Raw genomic sequence first — 18,708 nt, 5'->3', positions numbered from 1 at the left:
ACGTGCGCACCACTTGGGTTCTGTGTCAGGAAGGACTTCCTGCTCCTGTGCCAGGACTGCTGGCGGCCCACATCCTTCCCGTCAGAGCCGCGCAGAGGCCTCTGCCAAGGACCCGCCCCTCATCCGGGACCATCCACGCCAACGTCAAGATCTGGACGTCTCAGGCCACCTTGGACTCTTGCAAAGGGCCACTCCGAGGCCAGAGTTCCCCGGGGTCCAGCTAAGTCCCGCACTGGGCGTGAATCTTTGAAAGACTCCCTCCTCTCCCGGCCCCTCCCGTCCACAGGTATCGACCTCAGGGTGCTCAAGGGCATTGTGGGCCATCTCAGCTTTGCTTCCCGGGGACCCCAACCTTGTGGAGATGCCAGCGAAGACCAGGATGCCAAGGTGCACGTCAGGTTTGGATCCACAACAAAGGAGCAAAACTAGGTTTCAGAAGTGTCGTGGGATACACTTAGGCTAAACATCACTTGTTGGTTTGAGATTCAGATTCAGCCGGGTCCTGTGTTTGTATTTGCTAAATCTGAGATTCCACCCAGGTGTCATCCCAGAACGCAAGCAGAGAGCCGGGTCTGGGCGCCGGAGGGATCCACGCCTGCCTGCAGTGAGAACTTACGGCGGTACGGAATCCAAACAGGCGCGGGGCAGGTGGCCAGCCCTCACCAGGTGCGAGCTGGAGTGGGAAAGCAGGGGAGAGGAACGCATCAGGTGCTTGAGAAAAGGGAGAGAAGTGGGGGCTAAAGGAAGATAGAACAGGTGGGTGCTGCTGGGCTTGCTGACTCTGGAAACGGGATAAAAGAACTGAGCCTGGTCAATCACCAACGGAGAGCCAAGTGGGCGCAAAGGCCCCTTATAACTAACTTCTTCCCTCTCCAGCGCAGACGCGCTCACCCCGCAGAAGGCAGAAAGCTCCACGCCACACGAGGCTCGCTTTTACACAACTCGGCCTCCACCCCGAGGCCTTCGCAATCTGGCTGTGCACTCTATCCCGCTGTATTTTGCTAGAATGACTTCTGGTCTGTAAGCTATATAAGGTAAAGTATTTGTGAATAAATAAACTGCCTAAGTTTTTCTAGAACCATTAAGCATTTTATTAAACTAAAAATCTCAACTGTTAAAAGGACACCAAAGAATATCATACCAGTGTATGTACATAAGACAAACCAAGACAAAATTCTAACAAATAACATTTATTTTTCTTTTACATATGTATTTCACAGCGTGAATATCACATTGCCTTCAGAGAAAGGTGCTTTATTCCATTATATTTTACTATTTACCACACGGCATTAAACATTCTCTTTAATGTGATGGGACAATTTGCTGGTAAACATTTAAACACACTTAGACATTTGTTTCAGTATCTCAAGAACATATTTTTGGTCAGAACCAAGGAAATACATCAAAATATGACAACACTGGCTAATATTTTACAAGCAAATAATATTTAACTCTGCATAGTTTGTACAATAGGCTGTGGCAATAAATAATATCACCAATCTCATAAACTACTGACTGGCCACGAGCAGCCTAACATTCGTTTGAATTGACATGAGATGCTCTACTGGTGTAGTGTGGACACAGCCGTAGAGTGCTGTGGGTGTTTAACCTTGACCAGATGAAAAGAAAACGTACTAACTGGACTAAGAAGGTGTGTTGACAGGTTACATTCCTAACACGGAGGCAAATATTTAAATAGAAAAGTAGCAGTCCGAAAACCGCGAATGTGCAAACCGTGGGGAGGGCACTGCGTTCACATCTGCACTGGTTTGCAAGCCGCAGTGCTAGCTCAGCATCGACACTAACAGGAAGAGCTCGGCAGGGAAGGGCGCAGCTGGCCGCCCACGGCACTGGCCGCTCTCAACACTTCATCCTTCTCTGGACAAGGAGGAGACGCAGGCATGCTTCCACCAGTGGCGAGGACGGAGAAACCGAGTCAGCAGCAGCTCCTTCCTTAATGCGGCACAAAGGCCCCTCTCGTTTTCTGACTCACTAATGAGCTAACCTCAAATACTTTTCTGAATCAGGTTTGCTAAAGGGTGTAAAGAACAGCTATCCTTCATACAAGACAAGGTTTGATTGATTTTTTAAGCACGTCAGCATTATAACAAGGTGCATGCACGTTCCTTCTACCAACCTGGACCGGAAAAGTCCGTGTAACAGCTTAGATCAGATCCAAATTCTGCACAGAGATTCTCTGTATTGTTTTCGGTGTGTTAACAACTGCTTGGAAAGCAGAACTGTTTAATAATCACTGCATTATGTTTTTAGTTGAAAAGTATATAAAAATAAATTCCCAATCTTCAAGGCTACAGAATGTCGGAAATCCTATTAGGGACGTTAAAAGCACTGGGTAGGACCCTGGTTTTCAGCGTGCCGTCCGCGCCACACGAGAAGAGCCGGTTGCCCGGGCTGATGTCGATCTGCATGACTCCGGCGCCGATGTTTCTGAAGATGGACTGCTTGGCATGTTCGTTTTTAAATGAATGAATTAGGCCATGGCCTGTCAATCTCCAAACCTAGTTTAAAACAAACACAAAGAGTGAGGGCAAAACTGTAGCTCATCAAAAGACCAAGCGGCAAAATGCTCCAGCCCTCACTTCTGCTCCAGCCCTGCCCATCCTGCTTCCTCCCAGGGAGGGCCACGCCCACCCCAGGCTCCACCCACTGCCCGGCCTCGCCCCTCCTCCACCCGCGCTCACACCCTCTTGTACTTTCATATGAACCACTTACACAGCGTCTCTAGTTGAATTAAGTATTTAAACTTACTCAGTTAAATGTTTCTACTGCTAAAGTACGTACTACCCAGCACAACAGAGGTAGTACTATGACATTTATCTGGAAACCTAGCCCCAACCGCTCAGAGTGTGAGTCCCGAGGGCAGAGGTGGACAGAGAAGGCCCCAAGGCGCCAGCTCCTCACACACAACTCACCCCACATCTAGAGCTGGAGGCAGCTCAGCACAGGGCTTGCCTAGCTTGAGGCCCTGCGTTAGCTCAGTCCCCACAAAGTCAACAGCAAGAAATCAGAGAAACCTCACATACGTCAAGAAACAGAGTTCTTTAACATTCTTATTTATTACCATTTTTATTTTATTATTGTTTTTATTAATAAAAATAGATAACATTTTATTTGCTGGGGATCAAACCCAGTACAAATAAATGTGCCTGCCAGTGTTCTACCACTGGAATATAACCCAGCCCCTCCTGGGCCACCACGGAAGCTTTCTGAGTGACCTGCAAGTCCAATGGGTTGGATATGGTTTTCCAGCCCAGAGTTTAGAAAGAGCCACACAGCCGCGGGTGGTGGCGCAAGCTCGTAATCCCGCATGGGAGGCGGAGACAGGAGGATGGCGCAGGTTCGAAGCCAGCCATCCTGGCTTAAGAGACCCTGTTTCCAAATACAAATATAAAAATAGGTCTGGGAGTGTAGCCCGGAGGTAGAAGGGCTTCTGGGAACCCCAGTACCAAAAAAAGAAAGAAAAAAAGAAAGAGCGAGCCACACAGACGCTGTGAACTCTGCTAGGAGAGGGCAGGCTGTCAGGAGACACCCAGGGTGTCCACAGAGCTCCCTCCGCCTTCACCCCTAGGGCGCAGTGGCTTGGCCGTTTCCAGCCAGCGCCGACCCAGGTGCACAGCTCGCTCCAACCTCCCCGCGACTCACCTTTATGTTGCCCTCTGCGGAGCCTGTGGTGAAGTACTCCTCGCAGGGGCCCAGGGCCAGGGCCTTAATGGCCGAGTCATGCGCCTGGAACGTGTGCATCAGCTGCCTCTGCCTGATGTCGAAGATGCAGATGTGCCCTTTCCTGCCTCCAGAGATGAGGAGCTGCTGCCTGGGCGCGTACTGGAGGACTGTGGCGCCGTGGTCGTGGCACGTGAAACCTGAGCAAGAAGACCCCCAGGGGGCGTCCTGAGCCAGCTCTGCCAGGCGGCTCTGGGCACCATGCACGTTAAGTTAGGAAGCACAGATGCATTTTCCACCTTACGGTATATTAAGCCACTTGATTTTATAATTAACATATGTTTGCTGGTGCACGGCCACTACACAACATAGTGAGGTGCGGTGCACTCCAAACGCACAGCACGCGGCACTCGGAGCGACTCCCGGGCCCACTCCACTCCCACCTCCTGCACGGCAGAGAGGAGCCTGGCGCCGCCTCACAAGGACGGCAGGATCTGAACTGCGCCCTTCACCAAGCCGCCTTTCCCTCCTGTCTGCCTCCTCCGGCCTGCCAGCTCCCTCCGCCTATCTCACGTCCCTCGCTCCCTATCTTTAACCTGCACACGTGAGCGCAAACCCACAACCCTTGACCTTCTGAGGCCGGCTGCCCTCACTGGGCACACAGACAGGGAGAGCCTCGTGGCCGGGACTCCTGACAAAGCGAAAATCCACAGTAGACAAGAACTTAGAAAACGGAACGCTAAAAAGCCCAAATAACCACCCCCCAAAAAACCAAGCAATTGAACTGAATAGAAACAGACTCTTCTAAAAAGGAGTACAAATGGCCAATACATTTTTTAAAAGTCCAACATCATTAGCAATTAGGGAAACACTCATCAAAACTATACTGAGATTCCATCTACCTCCAGACCCGACCCAGCTCTACTGCTCCTTGGCATCTTTCCAAAAGCCACCTAATTTTTAAAATTATATGACTAAAGTATTAAGGAAAACACTAAGCAATGCTAGAAAAAATTGCCCATAATCTCAACATGAAACATACACATAGAAAAAGCCCTAAGTTATGCTGCCTTACAAGGAGGCAGAAGCAATCTGGAATTAATTGGAAATAATTACACTGACTACCCTTAATATGCACAATTAACTTTTGTTAAAAGTAAATATATATATCAAAGTATGTAGAAGCAAAAGTCCAGAGGAGACCGCGCTTCTCAGTGGCCCACAATCGCACGCATTTACCCTAGCCAGAGCCGACCCCGCACCATCCTCGCCCGACACTCTCCTCGGGCAAGTGGCTAGAATCCCCTGCGCCGTGCGAGCACCTTCAGGGACAACTAAGGAGTTGTTCCTTTGGTATGGTTTGCGCACAGAGGCTTAGCTGCCGGCCCGTGGAGCTCTTGGGGGTTGGCAGAACCTTTAAGAGACGGTGCCTAAGCCCGGCTGGGCTGAGTTTCTGCAACCCCAGGACTTGGGAGGCTGAGACAGGAGGACCGCAGGCTCAGGGCCTCTCTCAGAAACTCAGCAAGACCCTGCTTCAAAATTTAAAGGGGAAGGGTCTACGGGTGTAGCTCAGAGGTAGAAGGGCTCTGGGTTCAACCAGTACCCCCTCAGAAGAGGAGGGGCCTAGTGGGAAGAAGCTGGGTCCCGGAGGCGTGTCTCTGAGGGGTCCTGGGCCCCAGCCCCTCTTCTCTCCCTCTGCTCCCTGGCGGCCATGAGGTGAGAGCTTCCTGCCGGGTGCCCTCAGCACGATGGGCTTCCTCACCACAGCCCAAAGGCAACAGGCCAAGGGGTCTGGACTGAAGCCTCTGAAACGGAACCTCTGCTCTTTGTAAGCTGAGAGCGGCAGTAACAGAAAGCTAGTGCGCCTTACAGGACTCTGCGTCTTACTTCATTTCCTGCTGTGCTCGTTTATAGGGCCGCACACACGCCAGGCAAGTGCTGTATCAGTGAGCTGCCCCAGACCTTTGCATTTTAGTAGGATTAAGGACTTAATGTGCTGAGCATGGCGTGGTGGCCCGCACATTTAATCCTATTACTTGAGAGGCTGGATCACAGGTTCACAGCCGGCCTCAGCCACTTAGTGAGGCCCTCTACAACTTAGTAAAACCCTGTTTCAAAATAAAGAATAAAAAATAGGGCTGGGGTATAGCTCAGGGGTAGACTGCCTCTGGGTTCCATCCCAGTACCACAAAAGAAAAAAAGATTTAATGTGTGGCAGGGCTTAAAAAAATGTTAACAATTGTCATCCAAATAAAGTTGATAAATAACTGTATCTTTTAAAGTCATTCTGTTAAAAAACCGAGAAATCATTCTGTTTAAAGATACATAAGGAGCTGGGCATGGTGGCACATGCTTGTAATCCCAGCATTTGGGAGGCTGAGACAGGAGGATCAGGGTTCACAGCCAGCCTCAGCTACTTAGTGAGGCCCTCCGCAACTTAGTGTGAGACCCTGTTTCCAAAATAAAGAATAAAAAATCCGGCTGGGGGGACACCACACACACACACAAATTATATATACACACATACACATATATACTTAGCCAGTGTGGTGGTGCATGCCTGTAGTCCCAGCTACTCCGGAGGCTGAGGCAGGAGGATCTTAAGTTCAAGGCCAGCCTGTACAACTTAGTGAGATCCTGTTGCAAAATAAAAAGTAAAACAGGCTGGGGATATAACTCAATGGTAGGGTCCTGGGTTCAATCCCTACTACCACGAAAAAAAAATCTACCTAATTGTGTTTAACCCAAACTTACTGGACACGGAGTACTTCTGGAACAGCACTATGAAGAGAGCTCAGGATACTAAGCTGGCAAATGCGGTCTTAAAGTAAGTAATATTTCAGTGGTATTAGTTGTATTTCTAGCTCTTGTCATACAGTCATCCTCTGTTTTATGGTTAGGGTTAATCCTTTACATATGATTTCATTTCTACTGTGCTCAGTGAATACTTTGCACATCACCTCTTAAATGCCCTTATCAGCAGCACTGCCTTCCACATCACGTTCTTAGCGGAACAGAACAATAAAACCATCTGAAATAGTTATAATTCTATGGCCACACGTGTTTACCTGAGCAAGGCAGCCATCTAAGTAACTTTTATGGTTTTTAGTCATTCTAAATATTTCCCCATTTTCAAACTGTTAAATATTGGACTTATTAATTAAAATAAAACCAAGAAAACACACCTTCGTAACCCACCGAAAATCATAGTCCTTCACTCACCATGAATGAGGCTGTTTCCAGGTGATATTAACGTGTCCCAGAGGCATACATTTCTTTTAAAGAAATAATGAAAATACATGATAAACAAATGTTCCAAGTCATTCCTAGGAGCAGGTTTTGTCTTCAGGTCTGATTTACTTATTTGGTATTGCCTGTGTTCACTCACCTCTACTGAGCACAGATTCTCAACCAGGGTGGGGGAGGGACAGGAACTGGGTCTAGTTCTCTGACAAGAAATTCTCTCTTTCAAACTGGGCCTGTCTCCCAGGGCCCAGGTGTCTTTGCATACCCCAGCCCCGTGTCTCTTTCCATGACCACCCCAGGGAAGTTATGACCTCGAGTAGAAGGAATGCTTCTACCCCTAGGAGGAAGCGCCATGGGGCCGCAGGGCGCCGCTCACAGGCACGCACCGCCAGCGCAAAGCGCGAGGCAAAGAGCATGCTGGGAGTGTCAGCTCAGACTAGCAAGCGCTGGTTCATTCTGAAGAACTAACAGTATTGATGGCAATTTCCAAAAAAAGACTGAATAGCAAAAATTTTACATGCTTATTGAAAGACTAGGAGAAATTTTTGTTTTGCTTTTCTTTTGGGGAAGGAAAACCACACTGAGAAAATAATTACGTAAAAACATTTCATTATTTTTATTCCTGGAGTGGAAAAACTGTACTAAATAGAAATTCACATTTTCTAGCAAGAGTAGCTTTTGGCCTAAAATGTTATTTCATGTTTTGCTTCTCTGTCCACCTACCTATTATCATTGGACTGTCCAGACGTGGCGACTAGACTCGAAGAGGTAATAAATGCAAAGTCACTCGTTGCTTTACTGTGGCACTGCCAGCTCTGAAAAGAAGGTACAAGCGATGTGACCTAGAAGCTCAGAAGCATCTGATCTGGCACAAACAAAGTTCTGCTAATCACGCACCACATGCATGAGGAAGGGCAGGTTTTAAAAACTAGGGGTAGCATAAGGAAAAGGTGGTAGTGAGAGAATTATGAACCGATGATCTTTCCAAACTATCAAGAGTAAAAACATGGAGTTAAAGGCTATTGTTTTTTAGATTATGAAAGAAAATAATAGGACATCAAAATATATGACCTAGCTGGGCATGGAGGCGCCTCATCGGCCCAGCTGCTCCGTAGCCTGAGTCAGGAGGGTCACTCCAGCCCAGGATTTCTTTCTTTTCTTTTCTTTTCTTTTTTTTTTTTTTTTTGGTGGTACCGGGGATGGAACCCAGGGGCTTTTCTACCTCCGGGCTACACTCCCAGACCTATTTTCTATTTAATTTGGAAACAGGGTCTCACTAAGTAGCTGAGAGCCTCACTAAGTAGCTGAGGCTGGCTGATCCTCCTGTCTCAGCCTCCCAGGTACTGGGATTTCAAGCATCCCCACCACGCCCGGCTCTCTCTTTTTTATATGCTTTTGTTGGTGTTACCGTCTCACATCATCCTGCAGCTCGTGTCGACAGGGACACACACGGCAGCACCAGGCAGACCTGCCTCCCCACCCCCATTGCATACGTGATGCCACGAATGGACCTCGCTCTCCCCCACCCCTTCCCAAGACCACCGCCCTGTGAGGCCCAGATTCCAGGGCCAGCCTGAGCAGTATCACGAGACTCCATCTCAAAAACACATGCAAAAGAAAAATATTTGAGCTTAGCCAAACTATTCGATTATATTAAAACCCCAATCGAACAATTTTAGTGCTAATGACCTTGAATATATTTAAATTAGAAAAGGAGAGTTGTGCACAGCAGTCACAGTCTAGCACTAGGAAGTGTCCATGTTAAAATACCCTGCCATCCTCCTTCTGGGGCCTCACCTCAACGTTTCTACTCACTCACCCGATATAACAAGAAAAGGCAGAAGACAGTCTTGCTCGGCTTTTTGAGTAATTTCTGGACCCAAAAGTTCAAGGCTCTCTGAGCCTCCACATTTGGTGCCAGAGTTTTATACAGAGCATCGCCAGCTTCTGCCGCTCCTGCACCCACCTTCACCAAGGGAAGATAGGCTGGTTTTGATCACCAAGCAATTCATACGATTTGGATTGATGAGTGGAGTAAACTCTGGGATTGTTTTATAATTTGGTAAGCAAAATTCTAGAGGCCATTATATGACAAAACGCTATCACTAAAAAGTTAATTTTCAAAATGAATAAAACTTTAATAACAACATATCAAAAGCTGGACCACACACAGGGAAAGGTCGCTGAAAAGTTTCAAATATAGTTGCTCTTCAAGGTAAAAAGCGAGGTGTTTTGCTTTTTAGGTCATCTCAGTATAAAACTAGGGTGCAGACTGGTGGCTGCTGTTAGGCTGTGACTGCTGGGCAGAATTGTCCCTTTCTAAAAGAACCACTAGTAAGATGACAATCTGAACCAGACATCCTGTAAATAACGTGTTCTCTGTATGCACTCTAGGGACGTCAGGCTTACCATGTAAGGTTTAGGATTTGATGCAGTTTGGTTAACTTGCCAGATACTCAGGAAACCCTCTCCATCTGCGACACCACACTGTAGGAAGGAGGTAAATATTAGGAACACAGCTGCTTACATTCCTATTAAAGGAAAAATCGTGCCGGCAAGGAGACCTGCTCAGACCACACAACACACATCCTGCCATTATTCTATCTGCTGCAGTTCCCAGGAAAGCCCAAGCACTGTGCACTCTCTATCGTCTTCTGATGGCTCTCCAGCCCCGTCACTGTTTTCCTTTGAGCCTCTGTCATGGGATTCTGTGAGGAACTTCAGTGTCTCTACGTGATGACCCCAGGGACACTCCAGAGGAGTAGTTTCCTACTCTTGCAGAATGTTTTTTATCTCTAAGTGATGACTGATTAATTCATAAATTTTGTGAATTTATGCTTCTATTGGAAGAAAAGGAGCTATATAAACAGAATCCAACAAACATCCTGCTCAGCTTAAACCCAGGGGCACTGAGTATTGTTTTAGATATAGTTTTATTAATCATTTACTCTTTAATCCTTTTAATAATTTTGAGTTCAGTAGTAATCCCCAAGAACTAACCTTGTTGCCCTGTGAGTTAAAATAGAGCCGAGTAACTCTGGCATTGCCAGCCTGACGGAAGCAGACAAGCTGCTGAGGTCGTGACCACTCAAACATCCGTACGCTGCCATCCTGGGCGCCTGTGAGATCTGAGCCGGAACGGGAAGAGGAGAAAGAAAGAAACGGAAGAGTTAATATGTTCCACTCTACAAATCAACTTCAAGATGTCCCGTTTCTTAGATCATAAACAAACACTTACAGTACTGGTGGACAGGGTGTGAGGTCATTCTCTTCACATTATGTAGATTTCTTTTCATAAGCTTTAAAAAAGATAAAATGGATTTATTTTGTGTATCCAGAAGGGATGAGGCAGGAGGTCCTTCAGAACCACTCTAATTTTGACACATATGCTTTTCGGGCTTGCTACTGTCAGACCCTGCTACAGGACGGGTCTGCAGAGCTCGCAGGACGCTGCCTACTGGGACCGCCCTGGCCTGTGGCTCCAGCCAGGGATAAAGGAAACTCCTCACTGACCCTCCCCTGAGGAATCAGGAGCGTGCCCAGATTCTTCAGAGCAGACCATGAGGAGGAGACCCGTCCGCGATGGTGGCTAACAGGGATGTTACCCGGGCACTTTGAGTAGAGAGTAATTCCTCTTTAACTTGACTTTAGCATTCTGTGCCTCAGTCTGCTCACCTATAAAATGATAATAGAGGATAAAACTAGCACTTACCACATAGGGGCGTTCTGAGGAAAAGCATACACATGACCCCGAGAAACTCGCAATCAATGACAGTGCCTAGGAGCCTGTGAGCCTACTGGCCATCACTGCTCATCTTGAGGATCGGGACTCCTCCACCAAAGTGATTTCAACTTATTTTTCAGGGAGTCCACATCCAGAAGCCATACCAAAGAGTAAGAACATACCACACTAGCGCCAGTGCTGGTCTGCCCACTGCCCAGCCACGGCAGAGACGACGGTGGCTGCACCTGGCTCGTCGGATGTGACGCCACGCTGGGCTGGTAAAGGGTCGTGGTGGAACCACGGTAATCAATGTCATCTGAACTGTGGAAAAGCACGTTACCGTGAGAGCGCCATCTTCTCTAACACAGATCTCAATTACTATGTCCACAAGACAGTCTTTACTGAAAAAACTGAATAAATACCCATGAGAAAGACATACAGACAAGTTTAATCATAGTGAATTTTAGTATTGGCTAGCTTTTATTCTTTATGCAAAATATAGTCTAATATCCTTGGGGTCATATTATTGCTGCACAAATTGTAGCAAATGTTTGTCTTAAACTATTTTAATATAGGTTTTTCCCTTCCCTCTCCCCTGCCTTCCCTTGGGTTTGAATCCAGGGCCTCATACTGATAGGCCAGCAGTCTATGTTGAGCTGCATCCTCAATTTTATTTTGAGACAGTTTCATTAAGTTTCCCAGACTAGCCTTGAACTTTTTTTGTGTGTGGTGGTGGTACTGGGGATGGAACCCAGAGGCTTTCTACCTCCGGGCTATACTCCCAGACCTATTTTATATTTTATTTGGAAACAGGGCCTCACTAAGTTGCTGAGAGCCTCACTAAGTAGCTGAGGCTGGCTTTGAACAAGCGCAATCCTCCTGTCTCCGCCTCCCAAGCGCGAGGATTACAAGCGTGTGCCACCACGCCCGGCTCAGCCTTGAACCCTCCTGTCCCAGTCACTTGAGTAGCGGGGATTATAGGCTTGCACTACCATTCCTGGCTTTGAACTTTTGATCCTTATGCCTCAGCTTCCTGAGAAGCTGGGACTACAGGAATACAGATTTTTCTTTTGACCGTGTATTAAAAAAAAGAGTAATGCGCTCTTCGAATGCAGACATTCTGTGTATGAAGCTAATTGTGTCTCTTATTTCTGTGGTGCTGGGGATTGATCCCATGTCCTCACGCATGCTGGATAAGCACTCTACCTACCACTGGGCCACATCCCCAGCTAAAAGTACTAATTAACTCATTACCAAATTAAAATGTAAAAGCAATTGTTCTGATTGAGCACGTCATATTACATGGTTATATCTGCTGTATCCGCTCTGCACTGTGATTGACGCCTGGTCATCTATATGCTAAAAAGGAGAGACTGCAACAATCAAGGACGGAGGCCGTGATGACACTCTCCCCAGTCACACGGACTCTGGCAAAGGCAAGAGGAGGGTAAGCATACAGGAGAAACATCAAATAGAAGAGTTGCAAAATACGCTTGGTGCTCTAAAGAAAGTAAAGTGATGTACATTTTTATCTAAAAGAGATATGCTTATCAGCTGAAAATTAAGAACCACCACAAAAGTATTTAGTAAACGTGACTCCTCAATCAGTTTAATTAATATTTTGTATAGACTATCCTTTGCTTAATTATTTAGGGGAGCTAAGTTCACTGGGCACCGTACAATCCCGCCATTAAGGATTCAATGTTAAAGTGGCCATTGTTATCATCCGGCTTTGACGTCAGGCCATTCTGATTCAAACACCATTAACCGCTTAACGAAAGAAGTATGAGTAATTTATCATGAACGCAGGCACAGCTTTTTATTATCAACTAAGATAATTGTTCTTTACTCAACTGAAGAAAGATACACGCGTCTCATCTCCCAACCCAACGACGCAGTAGGTACTTCTGGAAGAAAACTAAATTCACAACTACTCTGAGACACACCTTTTGGATTCTCTGTCATATTCTTCTCCAATCCATATATATGACTGACAGGCCAATAAAGAAGTTACATCAAGTTCTTGAACATCATGTGTAGAAGCCAAAACAATTTCATTACAGTTTGCCTGTAAAGCAAAGGCAGAGTCAACGATTTAAGCAATTTCACTAAAAAGAAGCCCATCCTTCATGAGGCCACAGCTCTTACCTTATTAACAGAAAACGCCATGATCATGTCGGATTCCTTATGAACAATCTTTGCCTTTCCTCCAGGGTAGCCCAGGTCAGCTTCGACCTACAACACATCACTGGGTTTAGCTGGGGAAGAGCGGCTCTACACAGAAGTACGCACATCCCACAGAACTTACAGCTGGGTGAGAAGGCAGTGCGGAGGCAGCAGGGAGAAGTGGAACAAAGGTAACTACTGTGCTGAGAGGTAGTTTGGGAAATTTGCTTGGATACGCTGATGCCCTGTAATATCCCAAGTCCAAAGATTTCCACTGTGACTGTAAGACACTTGTAGATATCACGAGAACATACTGTCGTTAGTAATCTAAAATAGTAATATACCTATTGTAGCTCTCCCAAAAGTGCAGAGATAGTGTGCAGAATGTGCATATGTTAAGAAGCAAAGAGTGGAGGAAACGTCATTAAAGACTAGGAGCCGCCCGTGAGCAGGCCGAGTGAGGAAGAGACCAGGAGACCGGTGGGAAGGCAGCGCAGGAGCTCGGGGTCAGGTCACCGAGGAAAGAGGAGGCTGCCTCGCTCCAGAACAGATGGACAGACGGACGACGGGCCAGGGCTCGAGAAAAAGAACCAAGAGCCAGACAGAGCAAGCCGGACCCCGCCAGGCGCCGCCTTCCCCTGGGCTCTGGGCTGCAACAGGAGCCCACGGTCTTGATTAGTCAGCCCGCTGGGCAGCCATGGTTAGCAGCAGAGAGGAGGGGCTGGTGAGCACCTTACACTCGGAAGGATGAGCTACAGTGCAGCGCTGGAATACTACCTTGACGTGGTAGTCTTCTGCTATGGAGTGTTGTTTGACCTGCTCCACACGTTCTTCTACAGACTAAGTAACACCACACCGTCACAAACACAAACACATGCATGAAATGAAATTACAGAGAATGAAAAACTTCAGGCTGAAACGGTGACTCCATCACTTAAAGATGACAAAAACGAATTTGAAAAGTCAAGAAAAAATTAAACCGAATAAAACGAAATACCATCTGATAAATAAACACAAAAGGAGCAAAACTAAAATTGTGACAATTACACAGAGACAACTTAGAAGCTATTTCAAAATAAAAATTACTTATTTGCATAGTAGTTACATAACTTAAAATTCTTAAGACTATAATCTCTAAAAGTAAAACTCATCTTTAAGAGCAGATGCATTCTGTACTTCATAGATTCTTAATCTACAGACGCTAACCTCAAATATAAATCAACAGCTGGATGTGGGGCCCACACTTGTAATCCTAGTACTCAGGAGGCTGAGACAGGAGGATCGCAGTTTCTAAACCAGCCTCGACAACTTAGCGAGGCCCTCTGCAACTCAGTGAGACCCTGTTTCCAAATAAAAAATAAAATTGGGCTGGGGGTTTAGCTCATACACACAAAAAATATAAATCAATACTATTTTGAGCCAGGCATAGTGGCGCACGCTTGTAATCCCAGCATTCAGGAGGCTGAGACGGGAGGATCACGGTTTGAGAACAGCCTCAGCTACTTAGTGAGGCCCTCTGCACCTCAGTGAGACCCTGTTTCAAAATAAAGAGTAAAAAATAGGGCTACGGGTATAGCTTGGACGTAGAATGCCCCTGGGTTCCAACCCCAGTGCCCCCCACACAAATACAAATCAAAACTATTTCTAAAAACGAATTCAAAGTACCGATGCTATTTGACTCCTGCTAATATGAACAATCACATAGTTCCCTAATCACGTGGCTAGTCCTTGCAAATGCATGTATGACAGACGAGGCCCAGGGAAGACATCACCCACGCGTGGCTCGTCTCTGAGAGGCCCAGGGAAGGCTAATGGGTCACCGCCTCCTGCTGCGGCGGAATCTCAGCGGTTCTGTCAGAGCAGCGAGTCTTCCTCGCCCCTTCCTTGCAGCAGAAGCAAATTCTGACTGCCCTGAGGACTCCCAAGGGCTCTACAGCTGCCAAGGAGGCGCCAGAGGACAGGAGGGATGGTGACGTGGGACACGGACACCCTGGAGGCCAACTCGGCGAGGGGCCAACTGCCTTCATTAGCAATTTCACAAAAACTTGTTTGTGGAATACTCGTACTGTTCAATCAATAAAAACACTTCTTATAAATATATCTAAAATTTCAGTGTTTCATTGGGGAATTTTTCTCCTTTAAAGTTTTTTTTTTTTTTTTTTTTTTGCAGCACTGAAATGGAACCCAGGGTTATTCTACCTCCGAGCTACACCCGCAGCCCTATTTTTCATTCTTTATTAGAAACAGGGTCTCACTGAGTTACAGAGGACCTTGCTATAGCTGAGGCTGGCTGCAAACCACGATCCTCCCATCTCAGCTAATTTTAAAAATAAGCCCGTATTTCAATATTTAGGGTTACTCTATCACCGTCACTCCTCAGCCTTTTGCCTTTGACCAAGTGTAGGATTACTCTGCCATTTTTTATTAACTAAATCACTAAATTTGCCAAATCTGATTATCTAAATTCTACCTAACAACTTATAAAGCACTCTTATTGGATAGTTAGTTTTAATAAATTTTACATTTCTTTTTGCCTAACAACCAGTTTTTATTTTGTACTAATAGCTTTAAATTTTGTTCATAATTAATGTCTTTCTTAATACAAACATTGTTTCAGCAGATATGTATTATTTGATACTGTAACCACTAACCATATGGCTATTTAAATTTAGATGAATTAAAAATAAACAAAACCAGAAATTCAGTTCCTCAGTCACACCAGGCACATTTAAAGGCTCAATAACCACAATGCAATTGGTGACCACCGGGCTGTACAGTGTTTTCACCAATACTCAGTAGAAAAGTGATTTCCTTTGGAGTCTTCAAATTCAAAAGGGCACATAAGAAAACTCCTTCCATCTCAACTCCCAGTCCTGTATTTTACGTCCCTAGAGCCAATCCACTCCTATTAGCACTTTAAGAAATGTTCAATTCATCTGTCCTACTTTCCTGTTCTTTTGTGTCCACCGCTGGAAGAAAAATAGAAGAGATCACTTTGGCCTGATGATCCTAAAAGCACAGAGATGGAGGGGCATGATGGGGAAGGAGGCTGAGAGACGGAGGGGCATGATGGGAAGGAGGCTGAGAGACAGGGGCATGATGGGAAGGAGTCTGAGAGACGGAGGGGCATGATGGGGAAGGAGGCTGAGAGATGGAGGGGCATGATGGGGAAGGAGGCTGAGAGACAGGGGCATGATGGGGAAGGAGGCTGAGAGACGGAGGGGCATGATGGGTAAGGAGGCTGAGAGACGGAGGGGCATGATGGGAAGGAGGCTGAGAGACAGGGGCATGATGGGAAGGAGGCTGAGAGACGGAGGGACATGATGGGAAGGAGGCTGAGAGACGGAGGGGCATGATGGGAAGGAGTCTGAGAGACGGAGGGGCATGATGGGAAGGAGGCTGAGAGACGGAGGGACATGATGGGAAGGAGGCTGAGAGACGGAGGGGCATGATGGGAAGGAGGCTGAGAGACGGAGGGGCATGATGGGAAGGAGGCTGAGAGATGGAGGGGCATGATGGGAAGGAGTCTGAGAGACAGAGGGGCATGATGGGAAGGAGGCTGAGAGACGGAGGGGCATGATGGGAAGGAGGCTGAGAGACGGAGGGGCATGATGGGAAGGAGGCTGAGAGACGGAGGGGCATGATGGGAAGGAGTCTGAGAGACGGAGGGGCATGATGGGAAGGAGGCTGAGAGACGGAGGGACATGATGGGAAGGAGGCTGAGAGACGGAGGGGCATGATGGGGAAGGAGGCTGAGAGATGGAGGGGCATGATGGGAAAGGAGGCTGAGAGACGGAGGGGCATGATGGGAAGGAGGCTGAGAGACGGAGGGGCATGATGGGAAGGAGGCTGAGAGACAGGGGCATGATGGGAAGGAGGCTGAGAGACAGGGACATGATGGGAAGGAGGCTGAGAGACGGAGGGGCATGATGGGAAGGAGGCTGAGAGAAAGAGGGGCATGATGGGAAAGGAGGCCGAGAGATGGAGGGACATGATGGGAAAGGAGGCCGAGAGATGGAGGGACATGATGGGGAAGGAGGCTGAGAGACAGGGGCATGATGGGGAAGGAGGCTGAGAGATGAAGGGGCATGATGGGGAAGGAGGCTGAGAGACAGGGGCATGATGGGGAAGGAGGCTGAGAGATGAAGGGGCATGATGGGGAAGGAGGCTGAGAGAAAGAGGGGCATGATGGGAAAGGAGGCCGAGAGATGGAGGGACATGATGGGAAAGGAGGCCGAGAGATGGAGGGACATGATGGGGAAGGAGGCTGAGAGACAGGGGCATGATGGGGAAGGAGGCTGAGAGATGAAGGGGCATGATGGGGAAGGAGGCTGAGAGAAAGAGGGGCATGATGGGAAAGGAGGCCGAGAGATGAAGGGGCATGATGGGAAGGAGACTAAGGGGCAGAGAGGAGACTTTTTAAGAGGTAAACTCTAGACTCCAGGACACCTAGACACAGCTGCTTCCCGCCATACTCCGACAACCCAACCAAATTTAGCTGCTATAGACTTTATCAACAGTTAAAACATACTTTTTGGTAAATCATCAAGTTTAAAAAGTGGAACAAAACACTCAGATAACTGATCCTTTAATGAAATGGCTTCCTGTGAATAATAGTCTTGAGCAAATACCTTTTACTTTAAACCCATTTCTTTTCTTTTCTTTCTTTTTTTTTTTTTTTGGTAGTACTAGGAATTGAACCCAGGGATATTCTACCTCTGAGCCACTCCCAGCCCTATTTTATTTTTTATTTTGAAACAGGGTCTCATTAGGTTGGTGAGAGTCTCACTATTTTCTGAGGCTGTCCTCGAATCTGTGATCCTCTAACCTCAGCCTCCCAATACTGGGATTATAGGCCTGTACAGCACATGGGGCTTTGTTTTGTTGTTCTGGTAGTGAAACTTGAGCCCAGAGGCATTCTATCTCCAGATACACTGCCAGCCCCTGCCCCTTTCAGTTTGCCACATTTATCAATTTTACAAAATCTTGTTTGTGGGATTTTTTTTTAATATCCAATTAGTAAAAACTCTTCTTATGAGTATATCTAAAATTCGACCCTGAAACAGGGTGTAGCTGAATTGCTAAGGCTGGCCTTGAACCTGCCATCCTCCTGTCCCCAGGTTACAGGCATGCACCACTGTGCCAGGCTAAACCCATTTCTTGATTCCTGTATCTTGTTTCATGGAATCTGGATTCAGCATCACTACAGAAAATGCTCCAGCCAAATACATAGAGAAATTTAAAAACACTCTAAGAGTTCACTCCTCTGCCTCCTCACTCACGCACCTCATCTTCAAGTCCACAGGAACAGTACTCAGCTCGCAGAGCTGATGCCCTCAAGTGGGTGGCGGGCGGCAATGGCGGTGTAGGTTCTGCTGCTCTAGGGCCGGGGAGTGTGGGGAGCACTTACACTGGGTCTTGGGAATCAAGCCACGTGGACTGTTCCTCAGGGCTCACTTGTCTAAGGAAAATATAGCTTTTTTTTTTCTTCTTATAGACTGTTTGCCAAACTTTTAATTATAATTGATACTCTACTTTGAACACTCTCCAAACTGCCCATTAATTCACTGAATGGCCAAAGGACTGAAACGCTCATATAAAGGTCTTTTACAAGGAGGAAATCATTTGCCAGTCGCCTAAATTCCAAATCCGTTTTGAGTCATGTATGACATTATGTTACCAATGACATTAGCTTGAAAATCAAGATGCAATGCTGAAAAACTGGGTGCAGTGGTGCACACTTGTATCTCAGTACTTGGGGGGCGGAGACAGGAGGATTAGTGAGGGTTTCAGCAACATAGGGCGGTTCGAGGCCAGCCTCAGCTACTTGGTGAGGCCCTCTGTAACTCAGTGAGACCTGTTTCCGAATAAAATAAAAAATAGGTCTGGGT

The 18,708-nt window shown here is 46.9% G+C and overlaps 1 protein-coding gene across 5 annotated transcripts in view; it reads right to left on the bottom strand.

Annotated features, from left to right (window-relative positions):
* Positions 1-2,309: 2,309 nt before the first annotated feature.
* Positions 2,310-18,708, bottom strand: part of DMXL2 (Dmx like 2) — a gene marked incomplete at both ends in the record, with an annotated part of 137,160 nt that continues 120,761 nt past the window's right edge. For 3 of the 5 annotated variants that reach the window (XM_080706728.1, XM_080706732.1, XM_080706733.1), the window contains 10 exons: positions 2,310-2,519; positions 3,664-3,881; positions 6,904-6,956; positions 7,651-7,742; positions 9,337-9,414; positions 9,928-10,055; positions 10,166-10,226; positions 10,834-10,972; positions 12,598-12,719; positions 12,800-12,886. In XM_080706728.1, the coding sequence (XP_080562854.1) occupies positions 2,310-2,519; positions 3,664-3,881; positions 6,904-6,956; positions 7,651-7,742; positions 9,337-9,414; positions 9,928-10,055; positions 10,166-10,226; positions 10,834-10,972; positions 12,598-12,719; positions 12,800-12,886 (1,188 nt within the window). Of the gene's footprint in view, positions 2,520-3,663; positions 3,882-6,903; positions 6,957-7,650; positions 7,743-9,336; positions 9,415-9,927; positions 10,056-10,165; positions 10,227-10,833; positions 10,973-12,597; positions 12,720-12,799; positions 12,887-13,594; positions 13,658-18,708 lie in introns of all 5 variants that reach the window. The other 2 variants (XM_080706727.1, XM_080706729.1) reach the window with 1 other exon arrangement.

Source organism: Muscardinus avellanarius, assembly GCF_963383645.1.
Source record: "Muscardinus avellanarius genome assembly, chromosome: 12".
NCBI classification, from domain to species: domain Eukaryota; kingdom Metazoa; phylum Chordata; class Mammalia; order Rodentia; family Gliridae; genus Muscardinus; species Muscardinus avellanarius.
This window is presented reverse-complemented; position numbering and strand designations above follow the sequence as displayed.